Genomic DNA, 20498 nt, shown 5'->3' with positions numbered 1-20498 from the left:
AACGTAACAGAAATTAAGATTTCCTTTGGAAATCGAAGGTGCGTCAATTTTGACCAGCACGTAAAAACGATCGTCGCGACATTTTTGACACTGGCGGGTGTTATGGGAAACTGTTAATAACTGTCACTTTGTTACGGGGTAGAGTTTTGCTGCATACAGACACAATTTTTTCCATATGAAGAAACGAGAGCAAATTCCAGTTGGGTCAATGGATCATTGGAAAAGCTAAAAAATTTCACAGATGGCTCCAGCATAGACATGTTCTGTCAAACACACTCGACAAACGTCTGTCAAACTGCCTTGCAATCTGATTGGTCCACCTTAAAAGACCGGTTCAGATTAACCGTTATCAACCGTCAACAACAACGGAACGGCAAGAAATTATGACGTGTAATCTGTATCAGCCTTAAAGTTTACTCCAAATATGCCACGTGGGGCTTTAGTGTCCATCTATCGGTAAGCATGAGCAAAAGCTACCTACAATGATCCATTGCTGTACACCTCACATGCTACTTGCTTCGTTTCTGTGATGTCGGTTTATGCTAATCTTGTTTCCTAACAATTTAAAGTATTAGTGCATTAAATAATGCTGACATTTTGCTCATAACAAGTTTACTGAAGAATATACGTTAGTATATACGTAATATACGATTTGTAACTTTATAACAATATGGCATTCAAAAATACATGTTGTACAAAATACAACAGCGTGAGTAACCGAAAGTTAATAAAAATTGATGAAATTTATTCAAGAAAACTTTATTGTTGTGAATCAAATAGAATGGCAATACAAGAAATTACGCATAATTCAAAAACTTATAAACTAGACCTTTACTACTCAATGTATATGTTAAAGAATAATATTTCATCTTACAACTTACTTTTACTTGCACTTACCCTCATTAGTAACAACTTACTCAGCAATTTCATGAGAAAAGGAACTATCAAAATTTATAAGTGCTTCTATTTGGTTCAAATTTTGAAACTTATTCAATTTCCAAAAATTTCATGTAAGCCAAACGTCTCGATTTCTATCTCAAATAGCAAGTAAGATCGTATAACAAAGGTTCCTTTCACCACTAGGTGGATTAAATCAGGTTTTTACGCGGTTTTCGGAATTTACGCGGTTTTTTTTCCCCGGTTTTCGGAATTTACGCGGTTTTCAGAATTTACGCGGTTTTGATTTACGCGGGACGTATCCTGCGCGTAAAAAGCGACTTGAGTGTATAGCCTAAATTATGCTCTAAAATCTGGTGAAGTGTTATCGAGACGGATACTCCTTCGAATTTGAAACAAATCTTTAAAATTTGATAAATTTTTCGAAAATACCCTAATTTTACTTTCTTTTAATAAAACTCAAACAAAATCAAATTCTACGTATAATTTTGAACAAAATATGTCACATAAACTTTTTTCTTAGGCCTAGCCGTTCTCAAGTTATTGGTAATCGAATATACATTGTCAAGTGTGTTTCGCTGCTGTGTATCGTGTACTATTTTATCAATTTTCTTTGTGACCGAGTGTGCAGTCATTTACCGATTTGTGTTTCGCCGGTTTACATCGACATCAGCTGCATCGACGTCATCGAGTCTTGTGTTGTAAACGCAAATCTGTTGCAAAATAACAGTTTTTCTAGTCCGGTTCGAAGAGCAAGTGGTATTGTTATTGTCCGGGACGAGCTATCACTCATTCGCATTCAGCCTCCATACGGCTGCTGCTCCCGCTGTCGGATACAAGCTATCGTTGGTTCATCAGTCCGTACGGAAGTATATCGTTAGGCGCAATCAATTTGGATTGCATTGCAAACTTCATACCTGTTGCGAATATCATGGCTTGTCACCGTTGCAAGAAGACGGTCGCTGCTTCTGATCGTATAGTATGCCAAGGATTCTGTGGTGCTATTTTCCATGTCATTTGTGCGAAAGTTGACGATCCTGTACGAGAGGCGTTGGGCATTGGTGGCAACAACGTATTCTGGATGTGTGATCCGTGCGCTGAACTATTCTCGAGTGGTCATTTTCGAGCGCTGTTAACTGATTTTGATGGGAAATGTTCATCGTTTATGCCAAAAGCAATACAATCGATGAGAGACGATATCGATAAGTTGCATACAGCTTTAACTGCCCTAACTGCCCTAATCCTGCAACATTCAACTTCGTGTCCTTCAAAATTGGAGTCAATCAACAATTTAAGGATAAAGCATTATGCTGCGAAACATGGCCGGAAAATGTACGTTTTCGTCTGTTTGAGGATTATCGGACAAAAAACGCTGCAAGGATTGTCAAAATTTCGCCGAAGGAAATCTCATCAAGAATGCCGCCGGTGGACTCAGATCATGCTCATCGTATAGAGGTAGACGAATAGGCCAGCCATTCTCATCATCGTCAACGTCGGGATGCACGCAGCAAAGCATCATGGAAGCCCCTTCTGGCCACGATACAGTTAAGCCATCTGCCGTTCTTCATGCGCCTGCATGCAACAATGTAATAGTATCCTGCCAACAGAGTCATCCCGGCCCTGTATCCGGTGGTTTGGAAGGGGTCTTCCAGCCTGCTATCTCAGGCAAGTATCTGTGCATTCCCGACTTCTCTCGCCCTGATGTTTGTCGAAATTTCAGACGCACTGTGGACACCATCCTGGAAGATCCAGTCGAGTCTTCAGCTAGTTCCTCTCAGTTTAGTCATCCTGGCCCTACGGTCGTGCCTGGTGATGAGATCTTCCGACCACACTCCCATGGCGACACAATCGAAACTGGTGCACCGAGCAATGTGATGAATGCGACTGCAACGATAATAGACCAGCCAAATATCTCCGGTGAGTCATTCCGTATCTTCTATCAAAACGTCCGTGGACTGAAAACCAAGATCTCCGAAGTGTTCCTGAGTACCTCGGAGTTATCGTACCATGCATATGTGTTTACTGAGACGTGGCTCGATGATCGTATTACCTCTCGCCAGTTATTCATTAACGATTACAATGTCTTCCGGGTTGACCGTAATGCACAAAATAGTTCTCGGCAAAGTGGTGGTGGAGTTTTGATAGCCGTTGCGAGAAACTTCAATGCTGTTTCTGTTCATCTATCCAGCGGACATACTGTCGAAAATTTATGGGTTAAAATCGCCACTGGTGACAAGGTTATTTTTCTTGGCGTTGTCTATATCCCTCCGGAAAAAAGCAAGGATTGCAACTACATTCAATCGCATCTAGACACTGTTGTTGAAATCGCGAGCCGTTCTGACCGTGACGAGATCATTCTTTTTGGTGACTTCAACCAGCCTCGCGTTGAGTGGAGCGCTACTACAGGTGGCTACTTATTCGCTGATCCACTTTCATCGCAGTTTCCACCAGCTTGTCGCGTGTTACTCGATGGCTTGTCGTTCTGCCGTCTGAGACAACGTAATGCAGTTCGCAACACCAGGAATCGTATTCTTGACCTGATTTTCACTTCCGATCCTGTAACTGCTATCAGTACAGCTGAAGAAGCTCCCGAACCTGTGGTCCGATTGGACCCTGATCATCCCGCTCTCTCGTTAACCGTCGAGGGCTTCCCTGATATTTCTCTTTATGACAACGTTGACATATTTGAGTTCGACTTTCGTAAAACTAATTTTGATACCCTCAATGGATTGCTATCCCAGATAGATTGGTCTGATGTATACGTCAGTATGAATGTTGATGATGCTGTTACTGCTTTCAATGAAAAACTACGTTGCTGTTTTTCTGAGGCGGTACCCCCGTTCAGACCTCCCAAAAAACCACCTTGGTCTAATGCGCGGTTGAGGTATTTGAAACGACAACGTTCGAAAATGCTCAAGAAATACTGTCAAAATAAAAACCAGTTCTCCAAGCGCCTATTTGAGGAAGCGAGTCGAGTATACCGTTGTTACAACCGATTGCTATATAGACGACATATTAATCAGACAGAAGGCAACTTACGTAGGAATCCGAAACAGTTTTGGTCGTTTGTTAACTCTAAGCGAAAGGATCATGGTCTACCCACTTGTATGAGATTGGGCGATCTAACCGCCTCTACTGTCGATGGAAAGTGTGAACTTTTCGCATCACATTTCGGGACTATATTCAACTCTACCGCAACCTTTCATGACCCAGATACTAGCAACGCCATTCGCCATGCTCCCGTCGACGTTGTTGACATGGATATTTTCGATATCAGTGCTGAGATGGTTATTACGGCACTCGCGAAGTTGAAGTTATCATCTATTGCTGGGCCAGACGGGATCCCATCGTGCGTGCTGAAAAAATGTTCCGGTGTTCTGGTAGAACCTCTGCGAGCGATTTTCAACGTTTCACTGCAAACTAGAACGTTTCCCACAGCCTGGAAAAGCTCGTGTATGACACCAGTATACAAAAAAGGAGATAAAACGGATATTGCCAACTATCGTGGGATAACATCGCTATCCGCTGGATCAAAATGCTTTGAGATCATATTGAATAAAGTGGTTTTTGAGGCGTGCAAACACTATATTACGACTTCCCAACATGGGTTTTTTCACAAGCGTTCTGTAGAATCGAACCTCTGTGAGTTCACTTCCTTCTGTATAAGCAACATGGACAGTGGTGTGCAAATTGATGCGGTATATACAGACATTAAAGCAGCTTTCGACACAGTAGACCATGAAATACTGTACGCAAAATTTCGTCGTCTCGGCTTCTCGGATAGACTGTGTGACTGGCTGAAATCTTATTTGACAAACCGACAGCTATATGTAAAGATAGGATCGGCTGAATCGACAATATTCACTCCGCAGTGTGGCGTTCCTCAAGGAAGTAATTTGGGACCCCTTCTATTCGCTCTCTTCTTCAATGATGTCTCCCTGATCCTACCAAACGAAAGTGTGCTGATATACGCGGATGATTTGAAGATATACCTTGCCATCCGCAAGTTAGATGATTGTTTCCGTCTACAGGATATGCTGGACAGATTTACCAGATGGTGCCGACTAAATCGTCTTGTGGTTAGTATAGCGAAATGCTGTGTAATTTCTTACCGGCGTCTGAAGAATCCTGTTCTGTTCAACTACACCATTGACGGGACTATTTTGAATCGAGTCGACCAAATTAAGGATCTAGGCGTTCTGTTAGATTACCAACTAACTTTTAAAATGCACTACTCATCTATTGTAGCGAAGGCCAACCGCCAACTAGGTTTCATTTCGAAAATTGCTGCTGACTTCACCGATCCCCTTTGTCTTCGCGCATTGTACTGCTCATTGGTAAGATCCATTCTTGAATTCGCTTCAGTTATATGGTCGCCTTATGAAGAAGTATGGATTTCCCGAATCGAATCAGTGCAGCATAAGTTTGTTCGATACGCTCTACGTAATCTTCCATGGACGCACCCGTACGACTTACCTTCTTATGAAGACCGGTGTGCATTGATTGGCATCGAAACTCTTGAAGATCGACGGAACACCAACCAAGCTGTTTTCGGTGCAAAAATTTTACGTTCCGAGATTGACAGTTCCGCACTGCTTGGTCAACTGCATATCTACGCACCGCAACGTATTCTAAGACCGAGACGATGGTTACAACAACCTCCTAGAAACACGGTTTACGGTAACAATGACCCTATGATTAGTGTGAGCGGACGATTCCAAGAGACATATCACTTGTTCGACTTCAACGTGTCCACAAAAACCTTTCGGCAACGTATTTGTAGTAGCTTGTGATATTTTATATATGTAACTTTAGTTCATTAAGACCACATGTAGTCAGATGATTTTTATACAATAAACAAATAAACAAATAATTCAAGTTAATGTTTAAATCTAAAAATTGTTTCCTAGGGTAATTCTACGCGAGGTATCCAAGAACCGTGTAATAGACTTTTACGGATTTAAAGCAAATTTTGTAACACTATTCGTCTTAGGTCAAAAAACAAAAACCCAAAATTGGCCCCCACGGTTGATGGGAGCACATCCTTTTCACAGAAAAGAAATTTTTGTTAAACCCTCTTAATTATTTTGCTTATATCTCCGAAAATATTTGGTTTAAGAAAAAATCATCTTCACATTTCCATAGGAAATTGACCAATAAATCATAAAAAATATTATTTTTTAACAGCAGTGCTACCAAATACTTTTTAATTCGATTTGAAATTTCTTTTCGGTAGCTCTTCACTAGATTTTAGAGTATAATTTAGGCTATCTTCAAAAAAATATGAGACCAATCTGAGGGAACATGTTTTGAGATAATTCTCATTTTATGATTTTTATCATGATATTTCATGAAATTTTGAAGTTTTCTCTTTCAGTTAGGCCATTACAAATATTTTATAAAGTTTTTGTTCTTCTGCTGTTGTGCCACTGAAGGGGGGGGGCGAAAAAAAAAACAAAGAGATTTTTTTAATCGAGCAAAAAAAAATTGATTTAAGGAATTTTTACTTAAAGTTTAAACGTGAAAACCAAATCTATTCTTGCTTTGAATATATACGTTATTATTTTCCATGCGAAAATCTACGAAAAAAGACAAAAACGGAAGAAAAATTTTTCGGCCGATTTTCGGAAATTCCGTTGTTTGAATTTTCATTTCTGTTTCGTGCTAGGGGCATCAACTCAACTCGCACACTCATTTTTCGAGTTTTTTAGGCTGTAGAACTCACAGACAATTGATTTTATGAAAAAAAAATTAATTCATATCCTACAAATTATTTTTTTGCCTCTCGATTTTTCAAGCCAATTTCCAAGCGGGGGTGACAAAAACTTTTGAAATTATTTGCAATGACCTTATTGAAAATACACTTAATTTTCGACAACTTTTTCTTTGATGTCATTTTGAACAATATGAGATATGAATTTTTAAAAACAACCTCATTTCTAAATACGCCCGTTTGACAAATTACGCTTGACGAAAAAAAAAAGTTTCATAGAAAATGAATCCTTGCGTGGTATCCAACATATCAGCAAAATTTCATTTCAATCAAAAATAGTCGAATCAAACCGTTTTGTTAGTTGAGCTGGAAGTGCTCTTCATCACTTTTCCTGTATATCAATGCAAATTACAAAACTGCAAATTGTACATATATACATCATACATACACATTTACATATACGCACATACATACATATACACACATAGATACATATACACATACATACACAAATGCATACATACATACATACATACATACATACATACATATATACATACATACATACATAAATACATACATACATACATACATACATACATACATACATACATACACGTATGCACACATACATACATTATATACAATCGACCCTTGATTGATACATTTTGGCTGCACGTTTTGAAAGTTTTAATATACAGTACTTAAGTGCTAAAGTTTGAATAACTTTTGAACGAATCATCCGATTTTCAATAACTCGGTTTCATTTGATAGATCTCAACAGTAATTTTCAAATAACAATAAATTATAAAGTATTTCCCATTGAATTAATGCTTATATGTAACAAAAATATGTTTTAAATGCTTTTGTATCACATTTCTTTATGTAACTTTCAAACCACAAGCCCATTCATCATGAAATTTGGAAGTTAAGGGTTTGAAAGGCTCCCCTTTCAAATGCAATCAATTTTGTTCAAATCAGTTAAGGGACCTATGAGATAATGAAGTCCCATATTTTTCGTATTTTTATACATAACTTTTGAACTAAAAGTCCAATCAGTGTGAAATTCAATAGCGACCAATGGGACACCTAGACCTTTCATTTGACACTAAGATCATGAAAATCGGTCCAGCCATCTCCGAGAAAAGTGAGTGAGATTGAAAAGCGTCACATACACACACACACACATACACACACACATACACACACACATACACACACACACATACATACACACACACACATACACACACAGAAAATGCTCAGTTTTCAAAACTGAGTCGAATGGTATATGACATTCGGCCCGCAGGACCTTCTTTCAATTTCCGGTTTTTCGAGTGATTTCTATACCTTTATACCGTGGACCCCCGTTCGTTTGACCATTTTTAATCTGAACACTTTTTAATTTGAACCTCGTTGGTTTGCACGACGTGCAAATTAAAAATGGTTCAAATGTCATTCTCAACATGACATTATTTGTTTATGCAGACAATGCACATAAACACGATTCGTTTGTACTGACCTAGCGTGTTTAATCGGTTTCACATTTCGTTTTCCTAACGATTAAGAGAGAAATCCGATCGGAAAATGCAATATTCGCACTTGCAACTGCCAACTAAAACAAACCACCAAAACAATAACAAAGAGCAGGGCGGCCAGTTCACACAGGTTTCAGCATATTTCGGGTTACCAGTTGTTCAAATCAAAAAATAAACCCCGTTAGTTTGCATGAGGAATCGTTCAAACGAACGGGGGTCCACTGTACTATATAGTTATATAGTAGAAAGGCAAAACATGCTTAAACATCAAGCAGTTTCTGCATTCATGTTCATAATGACGCAAAATGCAAATGCGTGTCGCCTATGTTGCTAAAATCGTAACCGTGCCAAAATCGGGACTCTTTTTCGATATGAAAAAAATTAATTCTAAAGTATTTAGAAGTTAACTAAATATCATTAATCAACGATTGCAACCATTTTATGTTTAAAAAGTCCGACAAGAGCTATCCGTTTATTGGCACATAACTTTTTTTTCATGAACATACTCAGGGCATCATTTTTTCGTCATTTAAAGCATGTATGCGGAAACTGATTGATATTTAAGCATATTTTTGGAAGTGAAATATCTGGTGTTTCCAAAAACGAATACTTTTGTTGCCATAATCGAACCATGCCAAATTCGAAATCCAACTGTACATGATAAAAAGTTTGTAGTTGTAGAATGTTTCGAAAATAATATTTTTATTGACGTAAGACTACGTCTTGCCGCAGAGTTTAAAAACTTGCACATACTGATGTCATCATTTTGGGTCATTTTGAACATGTATGCAAAAATTGATTGATGTTTAAGCATATTTTTGTTTGCGTGTTGCCAAAAACGAATGCTTTTGTTGCCAAAATCAGTCCGTGCCAAAATCGAGGCATGCCAAAATAGAAACATGCCAAAAACGAAATCCCAGTGTATTAAGAAAACCAATGAAACATAATTCCAAAATGTAAAGAGATAAGTTCATAATCATTTCGCCTCTCCTCTCCCAGGCCCAATTCTCGCTACAATTCTTTTAACTGCAAGTTCGATAACTGCAACAACTTTGCAGTCATCAGATCCATATATGTATGACGTATAAAAATCAACGCACAAGACGGGATCCACAATGCAATAAAAAATAAAAATTTATGAATATGAAATGCTTTTTTATATAAATACAGTAGGATTTTTTCGCAGTAGGATATTTGGCAACAAAAGTGTAACGTTCGTGTTGCACACAACGCACAGCAGCTTAAGCGCCACTCCGGTTTAGGAGGCTGCTGACGCTTTTGATAGTCCGGCTATGAGACTCTGTAAAACGGGCGGGTTAAAAGTGGCTAAATCACACCGTTCATCTGACTTTTCCTAACAGGGGTTAAACCAAGAATTATTCGTACAGACTGATCGATTAATATCTACAAAATCTCCAAAACAAATGAACTAAAAGAATCGAGACGATACGCGAATCTAAATGAGAAAAGATCTTACCATTCATTAATTCGAAAAACAAACAAAAGTTCGATATCTTTCAGGTGGTTTTCAAACTAACAGGCTGTTTATTGAACGCATCAGCCTAGTGGTCCCGGGACAGGATAAAGCTACTCAACTTAAGGCTAACAATGGCAAACAGTCTTATTTGCTAGCACTTGCGGTTTTTTGATTTGGTTCTTCCACACAGTTCGACAGCACAGGCCGAACGGTCCTGATAACACAGGCAGCAGCGATCAATCAGCTGATCCAGGCAGTCAAGCTCATCCAGATGTAAACGAAGAGCGTATAGCGTTTGCCACATTAGGATTAGGCTGGCACGAGTCACTTCGTTTTTGTAACTCCTATCCTAGCAGTCGGTCTAAAACTTTAAAAGATACTTATAAGGCCTAATCTCGCTTCTCTAGCTTCTTCTCACCTTAAGCACGGGCGGATTTTACTGGCAAAGTCCTTGACTTTGCAACCACCTTGAAATTCACCTTTGGAAAATCGCGAACTTTTAGAATGGAAGAAAAGTTTAGTTCTTTAGTGAAGATCTCCACTCAATTAGCAATGGAATTGGTCGGATCTCTTATTTATAGCATTTTCGGTATAATAGCAATTGAAAGACTATTATATTTCACGACAAAGATTAATTCTTTCAACCTGTCCGATTTATTTCTTGTACATTGTTCTTCAAACAATCGCGAGCGCACACCAGTGATTTAAATCACTCAGCCATTAGGCAAAGCGAGATGACCAATTTGAGTGACGCCAATACCCAAGTAACAACGGTAGCTGAATTGCAAGAGCAATGGCTGTTTACGGGTTGGTTTAAGGTGATCAAAGCTGGATAAAGTAAGCACTCAAATGGTGTTTACATAAGCGATGTTTAAGCTACTTCATGTTTTTCAAACCAGTTCTCTCCCAAAAGCTGATAAACAAGCTTAATAGCGGATTTTTCTGCTAAACAATCTGCTTCTAAACAGCTATAAACATCAAACCGTTTTACGGCTGCTTAAAGATGTTGAAGTGTAGAGTGGAAGCTTTCATTAGGCTCACAGCTTTCAAACTACTTCAAGGCTGCTCAAGGGTGTTAAAGTGGCTTTACAAACTTCTACCAAGTTTTCTTTTGGCTCACAGCACACATACTGTCAGATCATAGAATTTCGCAATTCGGCTGACAGCAAAAGTTTGTCAGTTATCGACATTATCGACTGCTTCACGCTTATCGGGCTAGGCTTTAGGTGTAAAGATATTCTCACTGTCTGTTCTGCAGATGCAAATGGGGCGGATCATACGGTGAGTGCTTATGAATCAAAAGATGCGGATTCAATTACCGGAAAAAACATGCATTTCCAATTAGCTAGCGCTTATACTTATACGAATTAAAGTTATTCGAAATTAAAAAATATCGCGTTCGACAATGTTTACGGCAAAATAAAAATGACGCGTTCCATCTTTTTAAATTTAAAAAAGATTTTTTTGGCTGCATAAAGGTTGATGAGGCGTTGATTAAGCGACTGAAAAAGCAGATTGCAAAACTATTTCTCATTCTAAAAATAGAATTGACAGCATTGGGGCAAATTGGCTATTTAAAAGCGCAAAAAATTTCTATTAAGCTTCATTGCAGCTTCGAAAACAGCTAATAATTAGCCTAAAGCTTGATAAAATCACCAGATTTAGACGTTTAAGAGCTGAAAAAAGGTTTTTATTTCTAAACTTAAACCTTAGATCAGCCACAGGTTGAATAAAATCAGCTATAAAAGCTAGTAACCGACAGGTGGCTATGTTCGTAAGTTGCGGTGAGCTTTTTATTACTAGTGTGCAATTATTGTGCGGTTACGTGCAATCTTCACAGGGATGAATTCATGGCTTACAAAAGCGTATCGCCTATGTAGTCAAAATCGAGACCCTCTCTGTAATGGAAAAATTGAGCAAAAATGAGTCAAAATGGGCTAAATATAAACAATTAAACAATTAATTTATCTACGATTGCAACAATTTTATACTCAAAAAGCCCGACAAGAGCGTCAGACCGACGCAAGCAAGTTTTTGACCCCCTGCGGTAAAACGTAGTTCTATGTCAATTAAAAAATATTATCTTTTGAAAAATTCTACAGCTACAAACTTTTTTTCGTGCACATACTGACGTCATCATTTTGAACATGTACCTATGCAGAAACTGATTGATATATAAGCATATTTTCGGAAGTGAAATACTTTTGTTGCTAAATTCAGTCCGTGTCAAAATCGAAGCATGCCAAAATCGAAATCCCACTGTTCATAAATTTATATTCGATTTTTGAGCTTAAATAACTCAGGATAGATTTTTTAATGAGTAATACTCATTTTGGGTGCTATCCGGAAATATTATAAAAGTTCATTGCGAAATTAACGACATCTGGTTTTATTAACCTTCTGCTAAGGTACCCAAACTTAACTTAATAATTGTTATTAGGCCATTGCAAATCATTTTCAAAGTTTTTGTCACCCTTCTCCCTTGGAAATTGGCTTGAAAAATCGGGGGGCAGAAAAATCATTTCTCGGGTAAATTTTCAAATAGACCTAAGTGACAATGAGAGATTCTCTTCGCGTCTCCTCTCTTCCGTCTTTCATGACTACATAAATGCATAGAAAAGGAAATTTCCAAAACATTTAGCTAACTAGTGACTCCGGCAACCGTTTTATGCAAAGGTGATGAGTTAAAATTCTTTAGGATCGCCGTAAAAAGCGGAAGAGAGGAGACGCGAAGAGAATCTCTCATTGTCACTTAGGTCTATTTGAAAAATTACCCGAGATTTGTAGGATGAGTCACATTTTTTTTTATAAAATCAATTGTCTGTGGGCTGTACAGTCTAAAAAACTCGAAAAATGAGTGTACAAGTTGAGTTAACGCTTCTAGCACGAAACAAAACTGGAAATTCGGACAATGGAATTTCCGAAAATCGTCCAAAAAAAATTTCCTTCGTTTTTGTCTTGTTTTCGTAGATTTTTGCATAGAAAATAACACATATATTATAAGCAAGAATAGATTCGGTTTTCACGCTTAAACTTTAAATAAAAATGCTTAAACCCAAGTTTTTTTTGCTCGATTAAAAAATTCACTTTGTGTTTTTTTTCGCACCACCCTCCCCCCCCCCCCCCCGTTCTGTGGCCGAACACCGGAAGGACAAAGTCTTTATAAAACATTTGTAATGGCCCTACTGAATTATGTATATTCACATTTTATTTATTTTAGAATTCAGAACATATGTTTAGCAACCTATTATAAATGTAATAAAACCCCAGATATAAGTCGGGAAGACACCGAAACTTCAGAATCAAAATACAATACATAGCGTATCTGTTGCATTTGTCTGATTTCTGATGTTTCTCAGACTACAACCTCAGCTGCAGAAGGTAAAGTCTCTAGCACTATTTGCATCCAATCTGTTGCTACTTGCATAATTTACTATTCTATACGCGCCAGATTGCAGAAAAAACGACGACGAAAGAAAAAAAATCCAAGCTTTACCCAACAGCACAAAATGTAACACACGACATGCGAGATGCGACAAGCAGCGCGACAAGCACACGAGCAAGTCTCGCGAGATCAAGCGCACGAACTGTCTCACGTACATGTACATGCCATACAAGCATCTCGTTCAACTTGTAAAGCGACGAGAAATCTTTGAACGCACCTCGCTGGTTAACGAAGGAGAAGCAAAAGAGTAAACAACAAATCGTACGTGACATACGTTGTCGCACCGCTTGCAGAAATACTGTGCGCGAGAGTAAAAATAATCTCGTCGCACGAAACAGTGGCGCGCGCACAGAAAGTCTGTTTGCAAGATTCCCAGCTATTTCACCTAAATAACTAGCATACCGGTTTTTTTTCTACCAGTCCACTCCAATCTATACCTATAAAAAAGGATTTCTGCCTGTCTGTCTGTCTGTCCCTATGTTCCTTTTAGAATCGAAAACTACTGAACCGATCGGCGCGCCGTGAAAACTTGCATGTACAGTCAACCAGAAAAGTATTCGGACAGCAGCGCATACATTTTTCTTTTAGTAATTTTGCGCAGTATTTTTGCAAAGAATGGAACCACATATTTTTTAAAACAATGTTTAACTAAAGCATATTTAGATGCACAACAAATATTTGATATTTGAATATTTGAAATATTTTGGATTAGGATATTTGAAAAACTGTTAATTTTATCCCAAACAGATTAAAACAGGTCATCAAGATTGGTTGGCTGTAGGGGTTTTTGGGGCTACGGAAGGTTCTCTCGATGGTAAAAGACCCCTCCCCCCACTAAGAGGGGGGGGGGGGGGGGGCTCCCATACAAATCTATGCCTATAAAAATGGATTTCTGTCTGCTCTATGTTCCTTATAGAACCGAAAACTATTGAACCGATCGGAGTGAAAATTTGCATGTATGGGTTTTTGGTGCCAGGGAAGGTTCTTATGATGGTTAGAGATCCCTCCCACCATTAAGAGGGGGGGCTCCCACACAAATCTATACCTATAAAAATGGATTTCTATCTGTCTGCCCAAATGTTCCTTATAGAATCGAAAACTACCGAACCGATCGGCGTGAAAATTTGCATATAGGGGTTTTTGGGGCCAGGGAAGGTTCTTATGATGGTTAGAGACCCCTCCTCCCAGTAAGAGGGGGGGGGCTCCCATTCAAAAGAAACACAAATTTCTGCATAACTCGAGAATTAATCATGCAAATGGAACAAAATTTTACATGTGGGTGTTTTTGGAGACAAGAATTTTTGACGTAGGACTACGTCTTTGTTTACTATTCTGGGTAGGGAAGCACTTTGTGCAAATGAAAATAGAAGTGTAACGTTTGATTGAAAGATTTCAAACGCTTATAACTTCTATACTACTGAACGAAACATAACTGTTATTATGTCATTGGAAAGATAAAATGTCCAGCAATTTTATAGTAACTTACTCATTATAATCTCTCATACGCTTAATAGTGAAAATGTATAAAAACAAGGTCAAATTCGTTTACATGGAAGGCTAGCGGTAAGTACGAATGTCAAGCGTGGGCAGACTGCAGCGACAGCTGCTAGTAAAAGCGTTTCGGTGTAGGATACAATGAATCGATGCCGATAACCTACGTTCCTGTTGCCATCAGGGGTGTGAAATTGTCAAAATTTGGCGGACTAAATGTTCATGGATGCTGACAACTCTGTCTGAAGTAGCCTTCATATCGAAAATAACAGCTAGTAATAGTTAAATTATATAGCTAATAAAAAAAAGCAAAGCCTGGGTGCTAATTCCGTTATCGAAATTTGATCTTCTGTTTTTATACGACAGACTTCGCAGCCAGCTGTTAGAATACAGGACAGTGCGGGGTCAGTGCTGCGATCCTATTGATTCTAACAGCCTCTCCCAGCCGAGATTCGAACATACGACGACTGGCTTATTAGATCAGCGTCTTACCTCGAGGTCAACTGGGAGACCTATAGCTAATAGGCTGTGTTTAAATGTTTTCTGATTAGTTTCAGTTATTTTTAGATGAATCAATCAGGAAGTAGGTACCAGAACCAAAAGTACCAAAACCAAAGGGTGGGACATGGACAATGTATGTCGTTTGACACCCACACCATTCCTCTGGTCGCCATTCATGCCAAAGGAGAAAGACTTCCGATATTTGCGCTGAACTTGCTTTGGCTTTGATGTTATTTGTAACCAATGGTCCTTTTAAGGGCCACCAACAAATTAAATGAAGGTTAAATAAAATTTTACGTAATCTGCAATTCGTTCTTGTGAAAATGTTTAGTTTATCGTACCTAAAACGCTAAATATATGCTACTTTTGTGGCGTTCCTTTCAAACTACTAAGCTACAACACTGTAAAATTCTCTAAAACAATTTTTGCTATTGCTGATACATCGAAGAGATATTTTCAGCAGAAAGAAAATTCAATTTCATCTTCAATTATTACTTGATGCTGAAGGCCAAAAAGGTTGATTGATGGATGATATTCACATTTATCTTGAAACATTTACTAGGAGCTCGAATGTAATGATAATTATGTGCCTTCCGGGACGGAATTTTGGCTAATTCACTCACCAACAAGAAACGAAAGAAACTTCTGAACCTCATGAGTGGTTTCCGTAGCGCAAATGCTCACTGTTAGAATGAGCCAAGCTGGAGGCGATAGATACTTATGAACATACACATGCCAGAAATGCAGTCTGCATTAGTTCTTGCTAAACTAGTTATCAAAATATTACAATATAATGTTAACATAGGCCTACGTCACCCTTTCGTACAACCCTTAGGGCTGTATACCTTTTAGTTTTTCTATGGTGAATTGAGACCCCTCCCCGCTATAGGAGGGGGGACTCCCATACAAATGAAATACAAATTTCCTCACAACTCGAAAACTAATTAATCAAATGGAACCATATTTGGCATGTGGGTGTTTTTGGAGGCATGAAGTTTTTCTATGATGAATTGAGACCCCTTACCTTTTTAGGAGGGGGGGGGGGGCTCCCATACAAATGAAATGCAAATTTCCTTATATCTCGATCTCGAGAACTAATCAAGCAAATGGAACCAAATTTGGCATGTCAGTGTTTTTGTAGGCAATTTTTTTTCTATGGTGGATTGAGACCCCTCCCCTCTTTAGGAGGGAAATAATGACCCCTCTCCCTTTTAAGAGGGGGGGCTTCCACACAAATGAAATACAAATTTCCTCATAACTCGAGAACTAATAAAGCAAATGGAACCAAATTTTACATGTGGGTGTTTCTGAAGACAAGAATTTTTCTATGGTGAATTGAAACCTTTCCCTACTTTAGAAGAAGGGGCTCCTATACAAATGATATACAAATTTCCTCATAGCTCGAGAATTAATTAATCAAATGGAACCATATTTGGCATGTGGGTGTTTTTGAAGGCATGAAATTTTTCTATGATGAATTAGCACCCCTTACCTTTTTAGGAGGGGAGCTCCCATACAAATGAAATACAAATTTCCTCAGAACTCGAGAACTAATTAATTAAATGGAACCATATTTGGCATGTGGGTGTTTTTGGTGGCATGAATTTTTTCTATAATGAATTAGGACCCCTCTCCCTTTAAAGAGGGGGACTCCCATGCAAATGAAATACAAATTTCCTCATAAATCGAAAAGTAATCAAGCAAATGGAACCAAATTTGGCATGTGGGGGGTTTTGGAGGCAGGATTTTTTAATGATGGTTTGAGACCCCTCACCCCTGTGGTAGGGGGATAAGGACTATCATAGAAATAAAACAGAAATTTTTGCGTAACTCAAAAACTAATCGAACTCGAGAAATTTTAGACTCTTTTATAAAACATTAATCAAAAACAAGACCACCAAAAACTATCAATAGTAACATTAGATAATTCAGCGCGAGTGTTGTCGGCGACCTGCCGTCAGAAGCGCCGGCCAGTGCGGGAGGGAGGGGGGGGGGGTAGCCCCCCGTAGAGATCACCTCTATCTAGGTTTATTTATTTTCCTAGATCTACTGACCTCTATTACATTCCTTCAGTTGGGTCACCCCTGCGATATGGTACTTTCTACGAAAAGATTTTCCGTGAAATGGTACATCCCGTGTAAGCTTTTCGCGAAATGGTATTCTGCGAAACTCTATAAAAAACTATATTCCGCGTTATTCAGGACGAGACGGCCGCAGGCCGCGAGTATTGCCAGCGACCTGCCGTCAGAAGCGTCCGCCACTGCGGGGGGTAGCTCCCAGGATTTATGTACAGCACAGTTTCATCTTTGGCAATACGAAGTTTGTCGGGTCAGCTAGTATTTCATAAATTTGCAATTAAACAACTAACAAATTGCACGGTTTTGTAAAGAAGAACAGGGCTTTCAAATGGAGTAAAAATTTTTTGGCGGCCATCTTGGATTTGGTCGAATAAAACGAATTTGTTGCAATAGCACGTGGATTCGCAGTAGGTTAGGTAAGACAGTAGCCCCGTAGTTTTCCTGTACTGTAATAATCGGCTGCGAAGTCTGTCGATAAAGAAGGATCAAGTTCTTAAGGACGTTTATACCCACACACACACACACACACACACACACACACACACACAGACACACACACACACAGACACACACACACAGACACACACACACACACACACACACACACACACACACACACACACACAACACACACAACACACACAACACACACACAACACACACACAACACACACACACACACACAACACACACACACACACACACACAACACACACACACACAACACACATACACACACACATATACAACACACACACACACACACACACAACACACACACACACACACAACACACACACACACACACACAACACACACACACACACACACACACACAACACACACACACACACAACACACACACACACACACACACAACACACACACACACACACACACACACACACACACACACACACACACACACACACACACACACACACACACACACATACACACATACACACACACACACACACACACACACACACACACACACACACACACACACACACACACACACACACACACACACACACACACACACACACACACACACCGAACATGGTTTTTTATACTGCCTAACGTTTCGGCCCTCGGTTTTATCAACCAACCAACAATTTAGTTCATTTCAAAATGCACATGTTCGTACATTTTTGGCGGCCTTTGCTATAAAATCAAATCTATCTGTAGCTTACCTTTTATGCAGCAAATAAGTTTGAATTCTCCACATTAGGGCACCAATGGATACCACGATGAGTATTAAGTACCAAAACCACAAGAATGTGAATATTTTTTCATTGATTACATTCAAAGCCATTACGCATAGGGCATCATGTTTTTGAATCGTTCCCGAAGGCCCATATTTGTGAAAATGACATTTTGTTACTTTAGGAAATATTGTATCTAGTACATCCATTTGTCCAGTGAAGTCTTCGTTAATAAAATCTAATCCCAGTTGGTAGAAGCGGCCGCCAAGAAATATATTTGTAAATTTCACGTGTATCAGCACATTAATCATATTGAGTACTTCGCAAAATACAAGCTTGACAGCCCATAGATTATTAATAATTAGATGGCGTTTAAAGGCGTTTTGCACTTTTATTATTTTGTTTTCTATTTCCGATTTAGAACGAAGTGTATATTTGGTGTCGAATGTTACGCTGTTATTGTCGTTGTAATAATGTGACAGCTCCACCATTCTCATACCATCCACAAGATTCTTGATTTTGCTTCCTAAAAATAAAAGGAAAAAAAATTAGGAGGAAACGGGAATGAAACATAGGTGTTTATAGTTTCTCAGGGAAGACAAAGCTTTATTTTCTTTATTTTTACAATTCATCTGACTTGTCAGTCTTAATGAACTACGCTATAATAAGCTAGAACTTGTAATCAATCGCTTAAATTTATGCAAAGGTTCACCAAATTCGAAATATTGTTCAACACGGCTAAACATCCTAGTACACGATGCAATCGATTCATTGCGGCCAAATTCAGTGCGGTGAAAGCGGTTGGTCAGCAGTGATGATGGTCGCAGAGTCCTTTGTGCTGCGCGAAAATTCACCAGCGATAGTAAATGCGGCGAGTCAATCGTGCCGTGTAACAGCTTTGCCACAAACAAAGCTTGTTGGATGTTCCGACATTCGTTCTAAGGTATCTGGACCAAGCAAGCGACAGCGATCCGGATACGGAGGTAGATTTTCCGGGTCCCGCCAAGGCAAACTACGCAGGGCCAATCTTATGAACCTCCTCTGCACTCGTTCAATTCGAAGGTTCCAATACAGTTGACGTGGAGTCCAAATTAGGCACGCATTTTCGAGAAGGGGACGAACTAAGGAGCAATACAGGGCCTTAAGACAATGCGGATCTTTAAAATCTCATCCAATTTTTGCAATAAATTGCAACTGGTGAGTCGCTTTTGAGATCATCGTTGTACGGTGACGATCGAAAGTTAGTTTCGGATCGAGAATCACACCAAGGTCATTCACATGCTCAACCCTTTTTAGTATCTGGTCGTCAATTTTGTAGCCGAAAACTATGAACGATTTGATTCGGTGAAACGTCATAATCTCGCATTTAGAAACGCTGATAGTCATGTTATTCACTTTGCACCAATTTACAAATGTATCCAAGAGAAGTTGAAGGCGATAACAATCCTCGATGCAACGAATCGTCAAGTAGATTTTAAAATCATCAGCATAAACCAGTCTACATCCTCTTTCAAGGGCAGAGGCAGCGTAGTTAAAGATTAGAATAAATAAAAGTGGTCATAAGTTACTGCCTTGTGGGACACCAGATTGATTCGTAAACGGGGACGATACCTTCGAGCTAACTTTCACTTGTAAAACTCTGTCGCACAAATACGAGCGTAACCATGTAACAAACTGTTGCGAAACACCTAGTCGTAATATTTTATCAAGCAATATGCGATGATTGATGCGATCGAAGGCAGCTTTTAAATCGGTATATTGCTGTTGCAGTTGAAAACCGTAATAATCGACTCGCGACATTCGCTTTTATTTTTGTTCTGTGTGTCGCAACTACGTCGCACGTGGTGCGCTGTGATCGCACATTGATGCACTATACAGCGCACCACGTGCGACGTAGTTGCGACACACAGAACAAGAATGAAACCGAATGTCGCGAGTAGATTATTACAGTTTTCAACTGCAACAGCAATATATTACATCTACTTGCACTTTGCGCTCCATTTCAGTAATGCAATTGGAAGTAAAGACAAGTAGGTTCGTCGTCACAGAGCGGCCAGCCACAAATCCATGTTGGTTAGAGGAAATGTAATGTTTAGTGCTACGAATTAAAGCATCGCTTACGATTATTTCAAGTAATTTGGACGCGG

At 39.0% G+C, this 20498-nt stretch overlaps 1 protein-coding gene across 1 annotated transcript in view; it reads right to left on the bottom strand.

Annotated features, from left to right (window-relative positions):
- LOC128739987 (innexin inx7) overlaps positions 1-20498 on the bottom strand; it is a 225089-nt gene that overhangs the window by 54751 nt on the left and 149840 nt on the right. Inside the window, exon 3 of the mRNA XM_053835495.1 lies at positions 18340-18877. Within this exon, the coding sequence (XP_053691470.1) occupies positions 18340-18877 (538 nt within the window). The remainder of the gene's footprint in view (positions 1-18339; positions 18878-20498) is intronic.

Source organism: Sabethes cyaneus, chromosome 3 (genome assembly GCF_943734655.1).
Source record: "Sabethes cyaneus chromosome 3, idSabCyanKW18_F2, whole genome shotgun sequence".
In the NCBI taxonomy this organism is placed as follows: domain Eukaryota; kingdom Metazoa; phylum Arthropoda; class Insecta; order Diptera; family Culicidae; genus Sabethes; species Sabethes cyaneus.
Note: the sequence above shows the minus strand (reverse complement) of the source record. Positions and strands in the feature narration are given on the sequence as shown.